Genomic DNA, 23,794 nt, shown 5'->3' on the forward strand with positions numbered 1-23,794 from the left:
TGCATCATTAAAAGACCGGTGACAGCAGCATTCCTTAAAGAGGTCACCTCTCTGGAGGTCTGCGGGATCGGAACCAGGACGCACTGCTCTGCATGGGCAAGCCGTGTAAAAGCCTTCCAGGAACAAAGAACTCGCGGAGAGGGAAGATCTGAATCTGAGATTTGTAGCGCTCCCCGGTAGCTCACCGTGCGCCTTCTGCGGCCGTTCCGAGGCATCCCGCTGGCTCGGGGCAGGCTGTCCCTGCGGGCGCGGGGCGGCTCCGGCAGGTCCCTGCCGCTGCCCGGCAGCGAGGATCGACCCCGTTATCGCCCTCCAGATTGCGGTTCGTGCCTGAAACGGGTTAATCCCAAATTCGGCCCCTGGGCAGCATTTCTCTCTTCTGTGTACCGGTGCGCTGCTCCTCCCGCTCCAGCTCCCGCTCGGTTCTTGTGCTGCCGGCGCCGCCCCGCAGCCCCGACCGGCTCGGCCTCGCAGGGGCGGCGGCGCTCGGAGCTCCAGAGAGCTGTGGGAGTAGAGAAGGCAGCATAGGTTATGACCTGCCGCCTTTATGCTCGGTGCACACACGCACCACACCTCATTCACGTAGCTAGCGCTAATAAATTCATTAACTCTTCCCGTCCGCCACCGCCGGGAGCCCCCGCCCCGCGCACGGCGCCGCCGCCCTCGGCCGCTAGGGGGCGGCACGGCTCCAGGCGGGAGCGCGCGGCCGTGGCCCCTCGCGGCCGCCGTAGGCCCGCCCGGCGCGGGGCGGGGGCAGCGCGCGGTGCCACGTCCCCGTCGCGGCGCGATTCGGCCATGGGCGCCTCGCAGAGCATCGACATCCCCGGCGGCGGCACCGAGGGCTACCACGTCCTGCGGGTAAGGGCGGCGCGGCCCCGCCGGGCGCCCCCGACACTCGGCCCGGCGGCGGCCCGTGGGCGCGGGGCCTGTCCTGCCGTGGGGCCGCGCTGGAGCGGCCCGGGGGCTCCCGGGCGGCCCCGCCGCGCTCCCCGCTCGGCCCCGGGGCCGCCGGGGCTCCGCCGCCGCTCGTGGGAGCGGTGAGGCGCGCCGGGCCCGCGCTGCCGCTCCCGGACTGGGGAAGTGTGGGGGAGAATTGGTCCCGAATGAACAAATGCCCGGGCCGGGTCTGCCGCCAGTTTGTGCCTCAGTTAGAGCAGGCCAGGCCGGCGCACGGGAGGCGATGCTGGCTTTGGGCAGCCTTTGGGGGCGAGGCGGCCTCTCCTCCAGCAGACGCTGTTCACACCCCGGCCCGCCAGTCTGGGCTGTGCTCCCGTGCTCCCGGGATAACGCGTCGGGCTTGTCCTGGTCGCTGCACCATGGATGGACTGGACGGTAGCCGCTGCCGCTCCGCAGTAGTTCAGGGGGTCGGATCAAGGTGTTCTCATGACAGCACACCTGGGGGCTGCACCTCCAGTGAATGTACTGTTTTTCATAGGCACATTGGTTTTGTTCGCATTGTGGCCACAAAACTTTGTATGCGAAATCCAAAATACTTAATTGGGCTGCATTCGTGAGGTTCTGTGAACAGCCTTTTGGAAGCCTTTCCTTTTGCTTTCAGTGAACAGCAAAGGGTTCCCGGCTCGTGCTGAGGCACTGGGCTACAGGGACTTTGCTGCAGTCAGTCCCAGCCCACAGCACGGTGCCTTTGCCTCTGCAGCCGCGGTGTGAGTGCGCTCACTCTGGGTACCGTGCTGGGCTGCTGTGTTTGTTGGGATTGGAGCCTTTGGGATAAGTTCTCTGTTTTTGAGAAACACATACTGATGTTCTGATCAACTCCAAACATTCTGTTAAAATTTTTATATGGATTAAGTCATAGTGCATTTTATCCTCCCTTTTGACATTAATGGTATATAAAAGTCCAGCATTACTAATTTATGTTAGTTCACTTTTTCTTCTCCTTTTCCCCCACAAAAACTTTCCTGCAGGTTGGTAAAACTGGCATATTTTTTATTTTATTTTATTTTTTAGCATAGTACAGTGTAAATTTTATTAGCTTTTTACTTTGGAGACTTGTAAAACCAGTATGTACTTTGCAGTTAGAGTACCAGTTACATCAGATTTATGAGTTCATACTGTTTGATTAAAGCATGTTAATAAATTGAGATTGATCTCTTATGAAGTAGAATCTACTCATTTTTTCTTGTAATCTTGCTTGGGTCTGGTGCCTTTTGTTTTCATTTAGGATCTTTTTTGTTGTAATGTTTTTGCTATGACCCAAAATTGCAGTGTTTGATTGCCAGTCTATGTAAATGTAATTTAGAGGTGCACATTAAAGGAGTTGATTTCCAAGAGGACATCCTTATTTACATTAGATGCAGGAAAGGACCTGCCTGCTGTCTTAAAAAGACTGGTATCTCTATTTTTCACTGCCTTGTCTTCTTAGTGATATCCTGAGATGCCACAATAACGAGTGATTACTGTTTTTCTGTGGACAGGCATCTTAAACCTGCATCACGATCCCAGCCTGACAGTTATAATTTAGGATGCTTTTATTGAAATGCATGTGGCATGCATGAATGTGACTGGAATTTCTCTCTGTAGTTTTTCTGAGTTTAATTTTCCAGTTGCCCTTCTGTAGTAAGTTTGTTACAGACAGCGATGGGCTTGCACTGGTAGAGGAGCTCTGCAAGTGCTTTGTCTGCATGGATTGACCTTCAGTAGAACTTGGGGTCAGGCAAAACTGCTGTTTTGTTCTAATTTACTCTCAAGTACATTTTCCTTCTGAGCTCGGTACTTTAATGAAGTAAATGAGAATGGAAGGAGGAAAACAGCAGCAGTCTTCCAGTGTTACAGATCTAATTCGAGTAAGATCAGATTTCTTTGATAACACCAAACTTCTGTAAATAATGTAAAATGATTGTTTAAAAGATTTCATTACCTGTGGGAAAATTAGAGAAACGTCAGAAAAACTTTCAATTACTGGAAGAAATTGTCTGGGTAAGGCAGATAAATGAAAATATGTGTTAAACGACCATGAAATAGAGATTACATTGTTCAGTGTGACTGTAGGAGCCAAGCACGAGTTGCCAGAGGGATGAGCAGACTGCGACTGTTGCGAGTTACAGGTTTTTTACAGTGAGACTTCTAGACTGTACATGCTGTCTCCCCACAAAACCAGTACAAAGCCTCTCTCTCTGCTCCCTTCAAACAGGAGCAGAAATACATGCAACAAGTGAACACTACCATCATCAATTTTCAATGTAAGATTTGCAGATTATTTAATTCTTTTGGCTACTTCTGCTGGTATTCAGTGCAGTGTTGCTTTCACTGTGAGCTTTATCAGCAGTGCGGTTGTAACGGGAATTAGGAACCCTCCAGGGCTGAGGCACTGTCAAAGGAAAGGAATTTCATCATATGCATACTCGACAGCAGAAGTTGCTCTGGGTTGCATTGTTGGTGTTCTAGACATTAAAATGTAGGAGGGGTTTTTTTGTTGTTTTTGTGGCTTTTTGGTTTTTTGGTTTTTTTTTTATAAGGGAGAAATATTTGCCAAGCGTTCTGTTGCCCAAGTCTCTTCATAAGTAGACCTAGTAATGAGTCATTTGTTTGAAGCAATTCTCCTCGAGTTTCCTTTAACATAAGGAGTGTGGCTGATTAGACCAACTGGCTGACTCTGTGTATCGCTCAGTATGTGTTTGTTTCTGCTCTTCAAAACAGAATGAAGGAAAATTTTGAGTAATTTTCTTGCTCAGCAGTGTGAAACTGCTGTAGTTTGCCCAGGCTGATGATGACCTGACAGTTTCTTCAGCTATTAGAAGATGTCACAACATCCCAACGGCTGCGGGCAGAGTGACTGGAAAGTGATCCAGTGGAAAAGGTCCAGTGGTGCTGGTTGACAGCAGCTGAACATGAGCCACTGTGTGTGCCCAGGTGGCCAAGGCCAGTGGCATCCTGGCCTGTATCAGGAATAGTGTGGCCAGCAGGGCCAGGACAGTGATTGTCCTCCTGTTCTGGGCACTGGTGGGGTCACACCTTGAGTGCTGTGTCCAGTTCTGGGCTCCTCGGTACAAGACAGACGTTGAAGGCTCTGGAGCACAACTCCAGAGCTGTGAGGAGCAGCTGAAGGAGCTGGGGGTGTTTAGCCTGGAGAAGAGGAGCTCTGGGGAGACCTCATGGCTCTCCACAACTCCCTGAGAGGAGGGTGCAGTGAAGTGGGAGTCAGCCTCTTCTCCTAGGTAACAAGTTATGAAACAAGAGGAAAGAGCTTCAGGTTACACCAGGAGAGATTTAGAGACTGGATTTTAGGAAAGGATGGCCAGGCATTGGAATAGGCTGCCCAGGGAAGTGGTTTACTCACCATCCCTGAAAACATTCAGAACACGTGTAGATGTGGCCTTTGGGTTAGATTTAATGGTGGGCTTGACAGTGCTGGGTTAGTGGTTGGACTCAATGATCATACAGGTCTTTTCCAAACGAAATTGTTGTAAGATTCTATGTAAGAATTCTTACGTGGGAGAAATTAGTATGCTGCCATGTTATATGGTGTTCTGCCTAAAAGATAATGAGCAGCAGTGCCCAAAGTTTAGATTTCCCACTCCTGTTTGTGTGCTTCAGTTTGTTGTAATAGTGATAGAATGAGTGCTAGAAACAGTCCACAAATGCCAGAGTCACATCCACAATGTGCTGGGCATTTCTGTGCAGCTGGAACCAGGGTGTCTGCCCCATGCAGCTTAGCTTATACTTTTACCTTATTACCTGGTGTACAGTTGGGTGTCTGATCTCTGGCTGTTCTGGGTGAGTGGCATCTGGAACAGACAGGTTGAGTAAGTAACATGGAGACAAGAGTTTGGATCTCTGTAGAGGGACTGCAGGATATTTGGTGATTGGAAGATGTGATTCCATATACTTAATACTTGGAGAGGGAGAATACCTGTACCCCAGCTGTGGGATGTTATTTCCAAGGAGCATACAGACATCTCGAAGAGACACTTTTACAGACACACTTCAGGTCCTCATTAGAAATTATAAATGTGGACTTTGGGGATGTTATTGTTGCCTCAGTGATTCTTATTACTTTAGGATATTGTTGATTTCATACTTTTTTTGCTGCTTTACAAATCTTGGGCAGCAATCAATGTGTGTGTGATGTGACTCTGGAATTACTAATTCCAGACTTAGGTTATGTGACTAATGTTCTAAGCTTTGGGCATCTGTTACCCACAGGTAATCTGAGTTTTTTCCAAGCTCTGATTTTGTGAACGTGTTGGGCAGAGATAAATAAAATTATTGAAGAACAGTTTTATTAGTAATAAGCACTTTTAAAATTCCATATTAGAGTATTTTCTTCTAGATAAGAATGAAAATATTAAGAAAATTTAGTTCCTGCAGAATCAGGTCAGTATTGAACAATCAAATACTGTCAGGTAGAATAATATGTAATGTAAGGAACCTCACTGTAAAGGGGAATGGTTTTTTAGATCTTTTATGGAAGGTGATTGTAATACATAAAAGAAAAAACTAGTGGGTAAAATGAATCAGCTTCCACACAGAAAAAGAGTGTCCTTGCCAAGAAAGCTGTAGGAAAAATCTGACAGCCATGTTAGAGTTACTTTTCATTGTCAGCAATGCAAGCAATAGTGAAAAAATAATGTTGGCAAAATATGTCTCAGTCATTCCATTTGGAATTAAAAGCATGCTTTTAGCTTCTGGGAGTAGTGTGGATCTGAAACTTAGGCCTTGTCTTAGTGGAGTGGTTGGATTATTTGAGCTGCCATGGCTGTGAAATTGCGTGTCCCTTTTCCTGCTACTTGAAGGTCTGTTAATGAAATCACTGGTTGTACAGATGCCCTCTGTGTCTCAGGAATGTCACCAGGTGATGTTTAATCACGAGATAACAGCCTGTGCTTACAGATGTGACTCTGCTATTCCTTTAGTAAGCATAAGATAAAAAGCAAGGTCCAATGTTGGTATTACTGTGGAAAGATAATACTTTTTAACCAATCTTTTCAGAATTCATTAACCTTGTCCTTTCACTATAATCTCCTTTCTTGAAACAAATACTTACAACTTATCTGATGCAACTGTTAAGCACCGCTTTTCCCAGGGAGTGGCTACTGCTGTGTCATTCCTCAATTTATAAATTACTAATTCTTTTGAAATATCTGTATTTTATTTTTTTAAGGGAGGGATTTTTTGTTTCTATTGATTATATGATTATATTTTAATATTTTAAAATTGTATATACAAACATTAGTAGCTTCTAGAACTACAGTTGGCAAAAGTAGAAGTATAATTCTTATCTGTGCATCAGCATTGGAACTCTTTTACTAAATTCTTGTTTACCTTTGTTAGGTACAAGAAAACTCACCAGGGCATAGAGCTGGATTGGAGCCGTTCTTTGATTTTATCGTGTCCATTAATGGTTCAAGATTGGTAAGTGTGTTGCTATTTTATAACTTTGAATATAAACAATGTGTTGAAAATCTGATATTTATAGGTAAAGCAATGGATTTGTTTTATTTAAATGTATATAAAGTATTTCTTCTTACTTTAATATGAGGAAGGCATCAGGAATTGATTTCCTTCACCCGGTAGGAAGAGTTCTGTTGAGTTTAGCTGAAGGATAAGACAGACATGCTCTCTGCACTCATCTGTACCAAGACAGAATTACCTACTGATCCACCCCTCATGGCTTATGCTCATGCCCTCCTAGTTCTGTTTGCTGCCATGAGAATTCACAAACTTCCCGTAGTCCAAACAGGCTGAGTGGAAAGCTGCTGTCAGAGCTGTTGGCTGGGCAGGAGGCATGGGGGGAGCTTCCAAGCAGGGCTATCGTCAAACAACAGACCATCATAGCTGTGGAAAAAACAGCTGTGGGAAACTCTGTGCCAGGATGCCTGGATTCAAGGAAGCCTCTGAACCAGCTGGAGTGTTTTCATTTTTGGAAAGTATGACCTGTTACTGTGAAGTCCCAGGGGTTTTCCAGAGTTGTATTCTAAAATTATGAAGGGACTGGAAAGTTGTTACAAAGCAGCTGTTAATGCATGTTTTGGTAATGCGCAGTGTAGCAGCACCTGTGGAATGCAGGTGTTGCTGTAGAACTGAATTCTTGTTCTGTCAAACACTGACCCAAGCTCTTTTTTAAACATTTGCAGAATAAAGACAATGACACTCTCAAGGACCTGCTGAAAGCAAACGTTGAAAAACCTGTAAAAATGCTTGTGTACAGTAGCAAAACACTGGAACTGAGAGAAACATCCGTAACCCCCAGCAACATGTGGGGTGGGCAGGGCCTGCTGGGAGTGAGCATTCGCTTCTGCAGCTTTGATGGGGCTAATGAAAATGTCTGGCATGTCTTGGTACGTATGGACTTGGAAGTATTCTCATTACTCGTGTTTCTGTCTTTCTGTTGAAAAGTAACTTGCACAGGATGTGAAGGTCAACAAGTCATGAGATCAAACTGGTCTCATTGATCAAACTGGCTTTGATTCATTTTGGGTTTGGGAAGACTTTTGAACCTTCTTTGAACCTTCTGTCAGGCTTTGAGAATTCTCTACAAATTCATTTCCCACACAAATGTACATTTGTGACTGTATTGTCAAGTCTTGTATTTGAATGGGTTTGTACAATACTCAGATACTGTATTTGGGACAACACCAGAACCATATGGCAAGAGACTGCCATGGAGCCAGTGTTTCATGAGTTCGTTACTGTGTTGAAAACTTGACCAGTTTGTCTGATGCAGAGCTTGTGTGAAGTGGGTATCTGTCTGTTCTGCTGTACCCTGACACTTACATAGTGTTTTGTAACTTTCCATCTTAAAACTAGGAAGTGGAGCCAAATTCTCCTGCTGCATTAGCTGGACTTAGACCTCATAGTGACTATATAATTGGAGCAGATACTGTCATGAATGAGGTAAGTATAAAAAATAAGGTCTTTATTTTTTAAAAACTAAAAACGCAATTATACCAGGGCAGTTTGAAACATCCCTGGCTCTGTCGCTGTTCAGTGTGAATGGAAATCAGATGCAAAGAGGAAAGAGCTCTGGCAGGGTGCCTCTTCTTAGAGGCAATCCTGGAAAATAAGAACTGCTCTTAAATGTCCTCATGAAGTCAGATACAAACTTTTGTACTCTAAAATTAATATTTTGAATAGCAGATTTGAAAGCTGGGTTGTGCCACGTCTTCTGAGTTGTGCTAGCAAAACACATTTTAAAGTTGGCCTTTTGATAAAACAACAGCACTGCGAAAACTGCCATGTGGCTGTTACCAGAGTCCATTACAGAAAGGCAGGACTAGGATGATCGATCTAATGCCAAATGATAAAATAAGGACAAGAAAGCCCTTACTCATTTTTATCTTTTTGCAGTCTGAAGATCTCTTTTCCCTTATTGAAACACATGAAGCAAAGCCATTAAAACTTTATGTGTACAACACAGACACAGATAATTGTCGGGAAGTGGTGATTACTCCAAATTCTGCCTGGGGTGGAGAAGGCAGGTAAGGAGACAATGTGTTACAGGGGCGACTTTCTTATAGCACCAGCCTGAAAACCGCTGGATTAAACTTTTCCGCAAAGACAGGGAAAGAGTGTTGTTATGTCAAAAGTGTTTCTCCTCAAATTATATTATATATTTACTTGAAATTCAGACACACTTACTAATCAGAGAGGTGTTAATCAGTAAATTAGCTAGTGCAGAAGTGCATAAAGTGCAATGGTTCTTTCTGCATTAAATTCCAAAGAGTCATTAGCTTGTGGTATATCCTTGAAGCCAGAACACAGCACTGCAAGTAACAACTGAGAGTTGAATTCCAAGCTGTATACCTGGTATAGCTGCTTGGTTTAAATAATAATGAATTTTATTTTGTGCTGAGTATTTATTGCTAAAGCTACAGAATTTCTTTTCAATTGTTTTGTATTGATTATTTCTCTGTAGAAAGTGAGGCAACGTGGGGGCAGGAGAGGAAGGTTGTACAGCATTTACATTGAAACTTGTTGGTGTCTTGGGTTGTTCATGCGTTGCTTGCTATAATCTGTAGCTGTAAAGTCACTTACCTGACTTAAAAATATTTGTATTTTAAAAGCCTAGGATGTGGCATTGGTTATGGATATTTGCATAGGATACCTACTCGCCCATTTGAAGAGGGAAAGAAAATTTCTCTCCCAGGGCAGTTGCCTAGTGCGTCTCTCAGCCCCCTCAAAGATGGTTTCACAGAGGTAAGTTGTGGTCTCTCTCCTTCGGCTTGGTAAAAATGGATGATGATGTTTACTGCTTTTCTGCCTCTCTTGGTTCATGCAGAAACAAACCCTAATGTTGCAACTTTCTTTCCTCTTTCAATAAGGTTCAGCTGTCATCAGTTAATCCCTCAACCACCCTCCCTCCTGGGTCAGCAGGCCTTGAGCAGAGTCTCTCAGGACTTTCTATTAGCTCACCTTCAACTACTGTCAGTAATGTTCTCAGCACAGGTTGGTATTGTAAGGAACTGACCTGAGGTGCATGGCTTTTTTGACGCTTTTGTTCTCACAGGTATTTGTAATTAACTGAATAGATGGCAGAAGAGAGAATAAAACTTTCTCCTAAATTTTTCTCAGCAAAGAAGGCTAATGTACTAGAGTTGTGCCTTACTTGCTCACAAAATAGTTGCTAACACCTTCTATTAAAAATACCATGTGTATTGCTTAGAATACTATTTGGTTTATCAGCATTTTAATGTTAAGGCAAATAGTAATTCTCGTGTAGGCTTTATTTATTTGTACTCCTTAGGGAAAGAAGATGAAGTGTTGTATGCTTAAATCAATGTTGTTTCCCTGTGTACCCCACCAGGTGTTCCAACAGTTCCATTATTACCACCACAAGTCAGTCAGTCCCTTACCTCTGTGCCACCAGTTAACCCAGCAACTGCATTACCAGGTGAGTAGGTAAAATTCCTTAAAACATTTCTGAAACAAAAATCTTACAGGAACAAGGGAGGAGAGCTGCCTTTTCCACTGCTTTTTGGGGAAGGTATAACTTCATACAACTTACTCATTTCATGTAAGATCTCTCTTTATGCAACCTCGACAGTGTGAAGAACTATTTTTCTTGGAGTATGTTCACAGCACTCCTGTGGCACAGAGGAGTGACCTGGCAACAAGAATTACAAGTTTACCTTTTAGGGTTCCCTGCACAGTGGATGCAGTATTCAGGATTTCTCAGGAAGGTTTTGCTTTGCTATTTGCAGCATTTTAGGAAACCCATTTTTAAATACTCAGCTTGATCACTATTCTAGTATAAATACAGGGCTAGCAATATAGAATTTATGTTGCAGTTCCTGTTTCTGAATTATATAGGAATTCAACTGGTCGAGTACAAGTAAGAGTCTTTCTACAGCGTGGTTGTTTCCTGATAATAATGAACATTTCAAACACTACTATTCCAGAAGTATTCACGAGAGGTAAAATAAGGATTGTATAGGATTTTGCTGTGGCATTGGTGTGCTGGTACAGGACTCAGTTGTGCCTTTCAGGACTCCAGGACAGGAGTTGTATTTTATGTTTTGCTTGTTATGAGAAGTAGATAAAGATGTATCTATTACATAATGCTTGGAGGTACAGCCTCTAACACAGAAAAGATGTGCAGTAGAGCTCACTGCATGCAAACAAGGGCAGAGAACTCTCATAGAAGCTGAACTTGTTAATAGTTTTCTATTTTATCTAGGAAGAAAAGGACAATAATCTTTTTCTTCCCCAGCTGCTTAATCCACGCCTTCCCTAAACTCTGCAAATACAAGGTTTCTATTCACCTTTTTCTCTGAATAGTATCATTGCTTTTTAAAAAGAAAATTAGAATATTTCTTGCAATTTGCATGGACGTACTAGTGAAATTGTTCTTACTAAATATACTGGAGACTTAAAATTTGAGTGAATTTGTATGAAGTTCAGTTTTTTTCAGTTAAAAAAACCCCACAAAACAAATTTGCATGTAGCTGACCTAATCAGATTATGTCAATTCATTATGGCAAATGAATTCATGGGTAGGTAAAGATGGCTGGATTTTATTCAAAATCTATACAGTGGCCTTGCTTTAAGACTTTTCTCCTCTCTGTCTTCATACTGTAGTATCAACAGTTTATTTCTGAATTAGCCTTTTCTGAAATAAACGCCAAGTACAAATAGAGCCCTTGTCCCAGAAATGAAGCTCTTCTAAAGTGGAAAATTCAGGAGAAGAAGGATGTTCCATAGCAAACACAGTGATGGAAGGGCATGTGTTGCATTCATTGTATGTTTCTCTTCTACTTTCAGTCCTTTCTGACTTAGAAAGTTCCTTTGTCTTGCCTTTTGATATACATTTTTGTGATTAACTCTTGTCATGAACTAAGTAGAAAAGACTTATAATAGTGATCAATATTAGGGATGAGGGAATACTGTGTATTTAATCATATTATTATTGTTTGCCACTCAAATTGGGAATGGAGAACTTCTGGTATAGTGCTGTGGTGAAACAACTACCTTCGTTGAAAGCTGAACTTGGAATGCAAGCCTTCTAATTCTGAAATAAGATTTTGCTTTCCTCAGAAAAATCTGAAACGTTTGGGATTATGTATTTGCTAGTCCAGATTTCCTGCAGTAGGTATCTGTTCTCACTGTGCAACTTAAAAGCTGAAATTCAGGTGAATTTGCATTCTTCCATGTAAAAATTATAATCAAGATTTAAAGCACATTTTAAATTATCAACAATATCTAAGAAACAGTTAGAAAAATAAAATTTTAAGTTTTCAGCTGTAACTGTTCCACTCTTCTCTTAGGTCTGATGCCATTACCAGCAGGGCTTCCTAACCTGACTGATCTGTCCAAACTTAATTTACCTGCACCACAGATTGTTCCAGAAATGATACAGCCTGGTATGTGCTTCTGCAAACTGAAACTCTGTGATTAGAGTTATCCTTGACAGTCTAATTTAGACTCATTTGAGGGAGTCCTGAAGGGGATAAATTAAATGTTTGCCTGAGATGGGAGTGGAGGTTAGTGCCCAGATCAGGTAGATGAGGAATATGTCTTTAGATAAACTAATTCTAAACCTGTGTCTGTGTTTAGATGTTTCAGTTTTTTATTACCTGACATATATCTCAGAAGAGACTGTGGCAAAAGTGAAAGAATATTATTTTGGGGTAAAAGAAAATATGAAGTGTTTCCTTGTAAGATAGATGAGGAGATTGGAGCTCCCTGAACTGAATGCCAGAATTATGAACTAATATTAGATTTACAGTTTTGAATTCAGCAAAACTGCTGAAGGTGCTCATGGAACAAGCAAAAACGTATTGGAAGCTTGTGTCGAATATGGTTTTTGTTAACTTCTTGTTTCTGACAGTTTCAGTGAAGGCCAGAAAAACCTAGTCATCAGTGTTAATGCATTAAATACCTAGTCTTCTGGGGAGGTACAAGCAACCTTGAATTTACTCTGGTTCTTCAATTCTGAAATCTGAAAAGTGTCAGGCTTGAAATGAGCCTGCTGAGTCAGTGCTGCACAAACACCATTTGAGCTGTCTGTGCTGTGCAGCAGCTCACTGCCTTTTTTTTCCCCTTTTTTCTCTTTAGGTTTGCAACCCCTTCCCCCCTTGCCGCCTCTGCATCTAATGGGAATAACGCCTCTGTCAGTGCCACCCAAGTGTGTTCCTATGCTTCCTTTGGTCACAGAGGCATCTACAGTGCCTACAGATTTGCTTCCCTCTATTACTCAAGCTGGAAGCTTTACCGTCAACCCTGGCACTCCTGAAAATGTAGAGGAGACCTCTGCACTGACCTTGGATAGTGCTACTCCAACTTCCAGGGCAACTATTGTTGACAGATCAAATGAATCCTCTGCAGCTAATGAAAAAACAGCTGGAATCACAGATACACAAGCTTCTGAATCATAACTCCAGATCACTCTGTTGGATTGGCTTGGTATTTATTTAGCCATGGGATACATATTTGAAAAGCAAGCTCTCATTAATTTCATACTAGTTTGTACTTAATCTTTAGAAGTCCTGTAAATAATATGGAGGTATAATAAAATAAAAGGGGATTTATAAAGTGTGGGGGGGAGGAAGAACTTGTATGTTACCAAAAAAAAGTCAAGGTGGTAAATAGAGTTCCACTGCCAACTCTGAGGTATATGTTTTTAATATAGGCTGGCAGCCATACCCTGCTAGGCTTGTCCTTGCTTATAATCAGCAATTTTTGCTTCTGACAGAAATGAAGCGGGTCCTGTGTGTGACATTTACGTACCATAGTTCTTGTTCTTTGCAAGTATCTTGTTTCTACAGTGGGGATGAGAACGTTTAGTCTGAGTTGTGAATTTTAACACTGCAAAACTTCTGCCTAAAGGTATTTCTGTTCAAATTGCTGAGTGGCCTGTTAACTGACATGTTGTTATTCAGCTTGTACACAAATCTTTGTCTTTAAGCTCTTGAGAGATGCTCAAGCCATGTTTCATGACCACTGCTGCGTTGTTTCATACACCCACTGTAAAACGGCATTTGGAAGGGAATACATGGAATGTTAAATGTAGCACACAATTTGGCACTTCATGACTACTGTAAGATGAATTAATGGATTAAGCATACATACAGCAATAAATTCCTGGAATTTTATTCTTCGTGTCACAAAATAGCTTTTTTTAAAAAATTCTTTAAATCTCATTTAACTTTGTAGCTTAGCTCTCTCAAGCACAGATCTGTGAAAGGGCCCCCTTCCAGAGGAATGGATCCAAGAGGGAATGCCAGACATCTTAATGGCAGGCAGGATCAGCACTTGTGGTTAAATCCATTGCAGCAATGAGTCATTAAATCTGCCTGCATATGATTCATACTTGACTTTTGAAATGCATATTTAGGACAAAAATTGCAGATTAACTGTAGATTATACACTTGTAGAAACTGTTATGTGCGCTGTACTCCAGGTGATAGCATTTGCTTTTGTTATCAGGTACAGTTGATGTGGAAAACTCTTCTGTACCACTCCAGTCCTTCTGTATTACTGGGATTTCATTTATATGTGGTTGCTACAAGCATATGCAAACTTACCCATATCATCAGCAGGCTTTTGCTGAAGTTTGTCTCAACAGCTGTGTAATTAATTTTGGCAGTGTAGCTTGCCTGAGTACTGTTTGGAACAGTAGTTGCTTCTGACTTCTGATCATAATGATAATGTCTCAAATAATTAGTTCAAGTGGAAGCCTTATCTAATACCTGTTGTCCTGTCTTATCTTTATCACCTAAGTATTTGTCTTTCCTCTGCCCCACTGCTGCACATTTCTCATCATCTGTTATGGCAAAAGCAGTCCAATACAGACCCCAATACTTTTTCATACTGTAAGCAGTTCCTTTTCTCAGCTGCTTGGAGTGGGAAGTCCCTCTGCCTTGCTAAGTGGGGCACTTGCTGTTTCTCAGAATGTATTTTTATTTACCTTTGTAAATCCAGTGTCGTATACCTCAGAATTAAACCTTGACCTGAGAAGAAGGATGTTCCCTCTTTTCTTTCCTCTAACAGAGAAAGTACGTTGGTATCATGCTTCTTTGAGTCTCACAGGTCCAACAGCCTTTCCTGCAACTTTGTTCCAACACACTTCCAACGCAAGAAGAGTAAAAATATGTCTATCACAAACCAAATTTAGAGCAGTTGCTGATTGTAATCAGATGTTTTTTAACTAGAGTCCTTGGGTAGATGTTTTTGTTCTTGCAGTATGGCACAGTGCTCTCTGGCACGATTCTACACTTTGCAACAGCAAGCTGCAAACTTTCATAGGTCTTGTGCACTTGTCTCTGGTAGCAGACAAAAGAAGATGCTTAGTCTGAAGTTTAACATTTCTGTTAGCTATTTTAAATCCCTTGTTGCTAACTATATATCCAGCCTTTTGACAGCTATGAGAGCAGTGGAAGTAAGGCAGTGTTACCATCAGCACTTCTGCTGAAGAAAATGTGACTTCACATTTGGAGACGATTCAGTGGTGCAGATTTAAACTGTAATCTCTTAGCTAAAAAGTCATAAACATTGCGAAGTTGAACACCTACTACTTAAAATGAAAACACAGGCCATGAAGTCATACTGTTGTACGCTGTCCCTCTTTATCTAATTTTCTCAACTTGATGTGATGAGATTGTTAATCACCTTAATCACTTCTGGCAAGGGTCTCTTAATGACTTGATTTTCCCATCAAAAAGAGAGAGTAAGGAGGAAAAGGAACTTACTTAAGCTACACCAAAGGACTGACAGCTGATGTAACCTTATTTTCATGAGTTCATATATTCAGCTGTTAATGAACAGTTAGGAACAGGCACATTAGCTTTATTTAAAGCATTGACACATGGAGTTCTGTAACAAGTCTTGACAGCAGATGAAAATAGATGTACCATGAACATCCCCAACCTTGCATATAATAAAAAATTATTTACATGTGTATGACCTACTTTAAAATGAATATGGTAATATTCTGCTCCACCAAAAGCTGGTCTGAGAGCTGTGTTCACTGGCACCCTGGATTTGTGAGGACAGGGTTGCCTCGGCAGCCATGTGAGCATGTGCTGAAGAAGTGCCTTTTGCAGTTGATGCTCTGCTGCTGCTCCAGGAGACAGCTGCTCAGGCTGCAAGGTCAAGGCAGGAGTGTGGACAAAGCACTAATGGTGAACGTTTCTTAGCGGGGTGGGGGGGGTGGGGTCAGAAGGTGGGGCTGTGTCTGAGCCTCTGAAAGCCATCTTTTAAATCCTGTCCACATCAAACCTCGTCGCAATTGGAGCTCCCTTCGTTCCCAGGAAATAGCTGTGCAGGGCCACGAGATGGCGTGCACTAGTTTCTTTCAGCTGAATTTACAGGATAAGACTCAGCAACGAGGGTGGTTGGTTCCTGCCCCCCCACCAGCAGCAACTGTAGTCAAATGGATGCCAGCTGGATGCAGAATGATGGTGCTTGGGAACTGTAAAACCAACTGATCTGAAGGCAGAAATGGGCTGAGCTTAAGCTATTTCTAAATTTCAGAGTTTTGTTGGCAGTTTGCTGACTTACATTAAGCATGGGACTGAGTGAAAGTTTTGAAGAAAGCAAATCCTTACAGGCAGAGACTTGTTTGAGATGCTGTAATGCTGAAGGAGAGGCCTGGATAATAGTTCCAGCCTCTCTGTGATCTAAGTGCTGATTGTGGAATTAAGTTGAACGGGGCAAGATAAGGATCAGGGATGTTTGATTGTGGCACTGTGTCTTCCCTGATTATACACAGGCTTTGTCTGTACTAGTCAAACAAGTGTTCACAATGTAGCACAGGGGTCTAGCTGGCACCAAGCTCAGATTTTTTGGTGCTTCACTTGAACTTAGACACCTAGAATCTGTTTCATTTTAGATTTGAATCCTGTAATGTTAGGCAAGAATTAGACCGCAGAAGTGTTTCTTCATTTTTAAGTGTCTGTGGTTCATAACTAATTTTTGTAATCCTACTCTGTACATTCTTCATGGTAGTACAAAGGCTTAATATATATTTGTGTAGTCCAGCACAGTGTCTTGCACAGCGCTGCACCTCCTAGTGCAGCAATCTAAAAAATCTATGTAGGTCAGAAAATTTAAATCTTCAAACTGATTTCCCAGTAATATCTGTAGAGAAACTGGGTTTTTTAGCTGCAGTCAGAGCCAACACCTCTCACAGCACAGTATTAAATACCTAAAGTGCAAGAACTAATCTCAGAATAAACCAAAACCAAATCCACAGCCTCGATCAAACAAGAAAACTTCATTTAGCTCATGTGAATCTCCAGCACTTCTGCCCTGCAGCCCTGGTGAAAGAGTTAAAGGATAGTAATCTGCCATTTTATGGAATATCTGAGAGATTTGCAGATGGTGGCTAGAAGCTACTGAGCTGAGCCAGGAGCAAACACCTCCTTTTCCTGAAAGCTCCATTCATGTTTATCCTTAGGCCAACATGCGGTTAGCAGTTCAGAATTTTACTTGGGTAGATGACTGGTATTTCTTAGGAACAGCCTGTGCACATGCTTTCAGTTTAGTAACAAAGTTCCGGGTTTGTGCATGTGAAACTGCATCAAGACTAATGAGTTCAAAGGCTAGAATACGGCCTGTGGGGACCTGCTTTGGGTGGAAGGGGTGAGGTGGTGTACGTGATTTTGTTACTTTACTCACAGCAGCAGAGTGCAGTCTCTGTCCTCTGGCCACGTGCCTGCCTCTCCGCTCCTGCTCTTGCACCTGGAAAGGAAGAATTCTGTCCTAGGAGAAGGCTGCAAACATTATTCTGCACTGAAAAGACTGTGAGCCTATCAAATAATCATATTCTCAGTCTTGGAACTTTTGTCCTCCAGGATCAAAAGTTACATTTCATCCTTAGTTGTGCAATGTAAAGTTTTTACTCTCTTTGAACTGTTTCCTTTGTTAGGTTCACAGTTAATCCATCTTAAAAGCTACACTCCAGCATTGCTCAGCTCGCCCGCAAGAGAGCTTCAACAGCCACAGAGGCCAGGCTCACCTTGGGCAACCAGGAAAGCCTATTCTGCCAACAGAACAATGTTTTAATAACAACCCTCTTGTCTGAGAGCTGTTTACTCTGCCAGCAAGTGGTTGCATATTCACATACTTTGTTCATGGCCCCTGCAGGTTAGGTGAGCTATGAAACCCCAACAGAAGCTGAAAACATAGGAAACATGAGTGAACTCAAGCTGCAAAACCCATAGTCAACACAGGCTGGCTAGCTATGTGAGAAAAGCCTGCAGTGGATGATCATAGTATTAGCAAAGGCAACACAGAGCTATGAGCTTTGTGTTTGATGAGGGGCACTGGAGGTAATGAGACTCACTGAGGGTTGACTCGTCTGGACCTTCTGATGTGCAGAAAGGACATTATAGCACTGCCCAGGCCCTGCTTCCTGAACACATCTTTTCCCGCCGCTCCAGAGTTCAGCTGCTGGCAGCTTTCAAGAACAAACAGTTCATTTCAGTGATCTTGCTTCTAAATGAATGATGAAGACAAATAGCCAATCTTCAGGAAAGCCCATTACATTCTCAGTTGCCATAATAGAAATAGCTTCCAGTTCTTGGTACTGTACACAGAGAGCAGACAGACACTTCAATAGCTAAGACTTCTCAGTGACCATTTTGCTGCCATCTCACTCTTATCTTTCAAGCTGATTTCCCCTGAAATTCTGTTTAGTGAGTTTTCAAAATGGTCTTTAAAATCAAACTGAAGATTTTAAACCTCCCATCCAGGCATTTCAAAGTACCTATCCATTGCATGGGCTTGGAGCTGTGCACATACCAGCAGTGCTTACACACATGAAAGAGAGAATCAGGGCACTGAAGCCAGCTCAGAGGAACAGTGCAACTTCTTTAAGAAACATCAGAACTTGTCAGCAAAAGTTGCAATTTTTGCAAACAGCAGCTCAGTATTAACTGAGTGATCAGTCAATTATTATCAGCTATGACACTAAAAGTTAGAACTGTAAGAAAATATATGAATAACTATTTCACAATACTGCTTATGCCCTCAGGTAAATAAATATGTGTTCACATGAAACAGGGAACAGAAAAAGTGTGGTCTCAGGCAGTGACACTGCTTTACTAAGGCTCAGAAGTCTGACAATAGGAGATGTTTTTGCAAATATAAACAGTACTTAGGTAAATCTTTTAAGAGTGCAACTACAACTTCTTAAAAAAAGAAAGCAAATGGAAGTATTTGTATTGCCAAATAACATGTCGTGTACTAGAAATTACTGAATTTGTGAAACAGTTACATTTGTTTCAAAGCTTCATTTTTATTTGAAACAGGTTTCTTACCTATTTTACCAGTAATACCTCTTCAGAGAAAAGACAAAAAAGCTCCACAACCCAAAACCACGCTCGTCTGGCACTAACTGTTTAATAATGAAAAGGAATTTACTGTTCCTAACCCAGTTCCTGACTGTTTTCATTCCTGACTACTAAGAGTAACAAAAATAATGTACTTATGTATTGCATTGTGCTTCAGAATATTTTTAGCCTAAAAGTATGCATCAAAAAGGAATAGAAAGACTTGGAGAAATTCAGGGTAAAATATTAAGGACTGTGGGGAACTGAACCAAATATTTTTCAAACACTCCTTGGAAGCTGCCAATGTCACTCACATGCAAGCGTACTCATGCATCCTTACCTGCAGGTATGCACTGCTGGAGTTCAGTATAAGTTGCTCCCCAGTCCCTCATCAATTTGCAGAAGGGCTTGTGTCATTCTTTACTCCTGTCTTCACAATGCCTACTTGTCAGCCTACAAACTTCTGCCTCTGACAACTCAACACCCTCCCTCAGTAAGTACATTACTAGCTCCTGCTCTAAAGACTTGCTGCCTTGGTGGTTGCTGCCACAACCAGCACTACCGAGGTAATACTTCAAGATAAGGCCTGAAGACCTCTCAGGTTCTTGTCCACTTTTTCAGCTTACTCCCCTTTTTCTCTCTCCACCTTACTCTACCTGTCATTTGTAGATTGGACCTTGTAGTATGATTCAGACAGGCTACAATGGCTTGCCAAAAACACAGGGAAATTTCTTGTGGTATATAGGAAGAGAGATGGTGAAAGAGAGCTGTTAAAGGACAGAAGCCAGATGGCTGTCTTCTCACTAATCACTGCGTTTGGCACTCTGCTACTTGGCTACTCCATGGAGCAGAGGGGTCCTACAGCCTCTTGCGGGGGATTCCTCATTTACCATACTCTCACTAGGAGTGCCCATGCATTTTCAACTGCTTCTCCTTGGAACTCCCAAGAAAGAAGTTGCCACCCACATCCAGTGCCTGGCATGCTCTGCACACTGGTCACCACCCATCCAGCCCCAGCCTGTGCTCACCTCAGAGCAGCTTCTGTGGAAGATGTGGGCTGGCCTGCGAGAGGATCCGAAGTCTGTGGTGGGAGAGAGGCACTGCTCCACGCCTGCCACCTGAGACACCACATGCTGTCACTGTGAAGGTGCAGCAGCAGTTTTCCAGAGGCAGGTCAGCCTCTGGAAGCGGCTTGCTCCGCCCACACCGTTTTGCGTGCTGGAGGAGAGGCACCACAATCCCTTCAAGGAGAGCTCTTTAAAAGTATTAAATGAAAATTGTTGTTATTGAGGTTAAATTTCAACAACATTTACAACTGATTGTGATGAGCAAAGCTCATGCACTGCAGCTCCAAGTGCAAGGTCTTTGCTTCTAGCCCCATATGCTGTGCAAGCAGAATACTGGCTGTTTAAACAGAAGATGCACTTCACTAGAGAAGGCTGCTTGATGAGTCCTGTACATATCTCCTTATAAAGACTAGAAATGTGCTTTCTGAAAGAAATACAGTATTAAATTGATAGGCAAATAATAAATAATGCCCCCAGCCTCCTGTCTGCAGCAGTCTGAGTGCTGGGCATATGGCACCTTTTCAGACCACATGGTGGCCAATGAAGCAGAGCTGGTGATTATTATTTCACCCACCTTCAGCAAGAAATAAAACATCTGTTTAATCCTGACAGTGGGACTCGCCAGCAGTTAAGCTAAGATGGTTCAGAACATAATTGAAAATTATGTTTAAGGCAGCAGAAAGCAGTGATAAGACTTGTCAATTTTTTTAAGTCTCCAGTCTCTGACACTTTGAGAGTCATGGAATTTTTCATGGCTGTAGACAGTCAGGATCTCTGTTTCATAGCTCAGTCAGAAAGAAATCCTGCTTTTGAAAAAGGGCATCTTCTCAGCAGGAGTCAGTGGACAAGTGGCTGTGGCTCTGGACTGCTCACAAGTGGAGCAGCTGTACTTGCTGCTGCTCTCAGTTCTGGTTACCAGTGGTGTTTTCTCAATGCTGTTCAACCACAAGGCAGTGTTAAGAGCTTGAACACTTGGACTGTTACTGTGAAAAAGCAGCAAAAGCAGACATGCCATTCTGTGAAATATATAAGCAGATGGAGGTATTTTTGGGGTGCAGAACAGCTTCTAAAATGATGTGTTCCCCTGGAAAGTTAAAGCCAGTATTTCTGACTATCAGTCAGTAGCCAGAGGGCTGACCGAATCACCTAGCTAGGCAATGACGAACAGGAAGCTGCAAATCTCACCTTATGGAACAGCAAACAGGGCACCAAGTAGTCAAAAGAGACAGTCTCCAAAAGAGAGAGGGGTATTTAAGAGGGTGACATAGTCAGAGTGGTCCAGTGAAACTGAGTAAAGGGAAATTGAGACCAAATGTTTGTAACAATTCCTATGTCTTACATTAATCTGCATAGCAGTCTTAGCAGGGAAGTGTTCAAATCCCCTTCCAGAAAAGGACAAAACAAAGTCTTGGGTTCAGCAACCCAAAGGATAAGTCTGTGCTGAATTACTGGACTATGATGAAAAACATTTGTTGTTTTGTGGGATTCATCTCACTCTATTCTCTTCCTATCCAGCAGAGCTTACTCACAGACATTGTAGTGCTCCTCTTTGAACTCGTGTGGCTCAGTGGGTGGACAGGCATTTGGTTAGTGGTGGTCACTTTGGAGGGAGAAGGGTTTGAAGAATCTTTACAGGCAGTCACTGAGAACAGATTCCAGCTGGCTGCAAGTACTCCCGCTGGGATGTGATGCATAGCAAAGTCTCATGCTCCTGAGCACCCCTGTGACCCGATAAGCACAAGCACCCTGGCATGCATGGCAGCACTGAAATGTAAGCACAAGCACCCTGGCATGCATGGCAGCACTGAAAGGTACAGGCATAGTCATTGTTGTGCTACCCCTCAGGAAACAGCTGATTTTGCTGCAGTTTGAAACAACAGATGTGGCTTAAACCCTCAAAAAAAAAAAATGGTATCCATTTGAGTCATAATTAAAAGGAGCCTGAATCCAACCAAAGACAAAACTGAACTGAAAGCAAAAATGGAACTTTGGTCGCCTGACTTTGCCTATTGCGGCCACTTCTTTACTGGCTTTGACTAGCTAAAAAAAGAAGTCGAGCCCCTGCAGCTGCAGGTAGTTGTCCTTTGCTCAGAAATATAATCAGCTATTGGCACGGAGCTGAAACAGAGGCTGCCGTTCTGGTTATGGGCTCAGAGCTACTTAAGTTGGACAAGACCATTACCATCTTCAACCCAGACCTGCTGCAGTGTGCCCACCATAAAATGTCACCAAAAGTTCCTATGCAAGCTTTACATTCCTGGATGAGTTGGAGCATATTTTTGAGAAGGAATATTCAAACTTCAGTTAGTAGTGGTGCATTATATACCTACAACTATTAAAACTCTTACTGTATTTTGTTTCCCTTACTGGAAAGGGTGAATTTCTTCCCCATTGTGGTCTTTGTAAAATTGTGTGCATTTTTTTCAAGGGTACACTGCACAAAGATTGCCTTGCTTGACTGTTGGCTACAAGTTCACAGGTGTCTTTGCTGTCAGTTATCGATGCTATCAAGAAAGCAGCATCTTTTAAAAGGCTTCCAACTGAATTTTAGCTCCAGGCCACATGCTTTGTCTCTGCAGGGTAGCTTTTACCATTTAATCTCACTGAAACAAGAAGGCTTTAAAACTAGGAAAAAATGAATGAGGAAATCAGTGATACCAATTATACACCAAATGAAGATAAGTCCCTCTGTCTCATTAGCACTGTTTAATTATGCTTGGATTTAAATTCTAAATATAGTTCATACAAATTCACAAGGGCAAGTGTTTGCTTCCCCTGTTGTAATCCTCTTCACATCTAATACTCCTCTCTCCTATGAGATCAACAGTTTTAAGGACCTGTCTGCTTGAGTCATAAATAGAAAAGATGCTGACACTTCATCCCTTGCAAGTGAAAAATCTTGGTTAAGCAATGGCTTATGTTTTATATTTGCACTGCTGTGAGAGCCCAGAGGTCTCAAGTGACTTCTGAGCTTCCTGTGCTGGGTCTGTGTGTACACATGGAGAGAGTGCCTGCCATGGGTTTCTATATTCTTAACAAAGCAGAGGCAGAGTATGTTCCATATGCTTGTTGTTGTGACCTATCATGATGTTCATTATAAACTCTCATCAGGCTGAACAAAGGCACCAGACCAGGTGTCAGGAACATTTATGCTTTTATTGTACAGTTGCCATAACTGTAGCAACCAGACCACTGCTCAGACTAAAAAGGTATTGGCTAACAAACCCTTAAATTCTTGCAATACGCTTCCACAAAGGTGTTGGCTACATAAGCCCTTCATTTTGTACACTTCAGTAATTCTCAACTCTCACAGAAAGCTCATCAAAGGTGCTGTCACACAAGCCACAGCACAGCTCCACAAGCTTCCCACTCCCACAATAAACTACAGTAATCTGTGACTTCTACCCAGGGGTCCACCTGAGAAAGAGAGGAGACCCACTCCCCTACTCCCTGAAGAAAATGCCCCCAGAGACAGATCTCTGCTCACAGAGAAGGAGCCTATTCTTAGTTCACATGCAGAGTAACTGTCCAAAATGTCAATGAGGATGTCTTCCGTTTGAGAAAGGTGGGGTTTAAACAAGCACTTCTGCACCAGCCATTCTAAAAGGAAGGAATGGGGCAGGGAGGGAAGATGCAAATACCTATTTTCCTTCTAGGTCTGCTTAAAAATTCAGTTAAGAAGCTGCATCTAAAAAGACAAAGATTTGAAAACATCATCAGCATTTCTAAAAGCACAGAGTGCAAACATACTCTGTACCATGGCCTCAGTATTTGCTAATCCTTTATCAGTGGTTTTGTTTGACTCAGAAATACTATTAATTAATTGAACCACGTATAAAAACTATTGAGTGAGAATTTTACTGTCCTCAAAACTCAAGTTTATTGCCTTAGGAAAGCATTTTACACTTGCATCCTCGATTGGTATGTATCTGCCAAGAACAGATGTCATTGCTTAGTCATAGAGTGCAAATTTGATGCTCTGTCACCTCAGATTTG

At 42.5% G+C, this 23,794-nt stretch overlaps 1 protein-coding gene across 2 annotated transcripts; it reads left to right on the forward strand.

The window, feature by feature from the left end:
- The first annotated feature begins 713 nt into the window (after positions 1 to 713).
- Positions 714 to 14,418, forward strand: GORASP2 (golgi reassembly stacking protein 2). Of its 2 annotated transcripts, XM_038141767.1 has the most exons (11): positions 764 to 858; positions 3,152 to 3,200; positions 6,292 to 6,372; positions 7,095 to 7,298; positions 7,768 to 7,854; positions 8,308 to 8,438; positions 9,024 to 9,156; positions 9,282 to 9,405; positions 9,764 to 9,850; positions 11,724 to 11,819; positions 12,514 to 14,418. In XM_038141767.1, the coding sequence occupies exons 4-11, from the start codon at positions 7,155 to 7,157 to the stop codon at positions 12,831 to 12,833; spliced, it is 1,122 nt and encodes a 373-aa protein (XP_037997695.1). In that variant the 5' UTR covers positions 764 to 858; positions 3,152 to 3,200; positions 6,292 to 6,372; positions 7,095 to 7,154; the 3' UTR covers positions 12,834 to 14,418. The 2 variants fall into 2 exon arrangements, with proteins under 2 accessions (XP_037997694.1, XP_037997695.1); XM_038141766.1 differs by lacking the exon at positions 3,152 to 3,200 and having other exon boundaries at positions 714 to 858.
- The last annotated feature ends 9,376 nt before the right edge of the window (positions 14,419 to 23,794 follow it).

The sequence above is a fragment of the Motacilla alba genome, chromosome 7 (genome assembly GCF_015832195.1).
Source record: "Motacilla alba alba isolate MOTALB_02 chromosome 7, Motacilla_alba_V1.0_pri, whole genome shotgun sequence".
NCBI lineage: Eukaryota > Metazoa > Chordata > Aves > Passeriformes > Motacillidae > Motacilla > Motacilla alba.

Coding starts and splice junctions, on each gene's coding strand:
- GORASP2 (XM_038141766.1), top strand. CDS start 796: ATGGGCGCCTCGCAGAGCATCGACATCCCCGGCGGCGGCACCGAGGGC. Junction 859..6,291: donor AGGGCTACCACGTCCTGCGG/GTAAGGGCGGCG, acceptor TACCTTTGTTAG/GTACAAGAAAACTCACCAGG. Junction 7,855..8,307: donor CAGATACTGTCATGAATGAG/GTAAGTATAAAA, acceptor ATCTTTTTGCAG/TCTGAAGATCTCTTTTCCCT.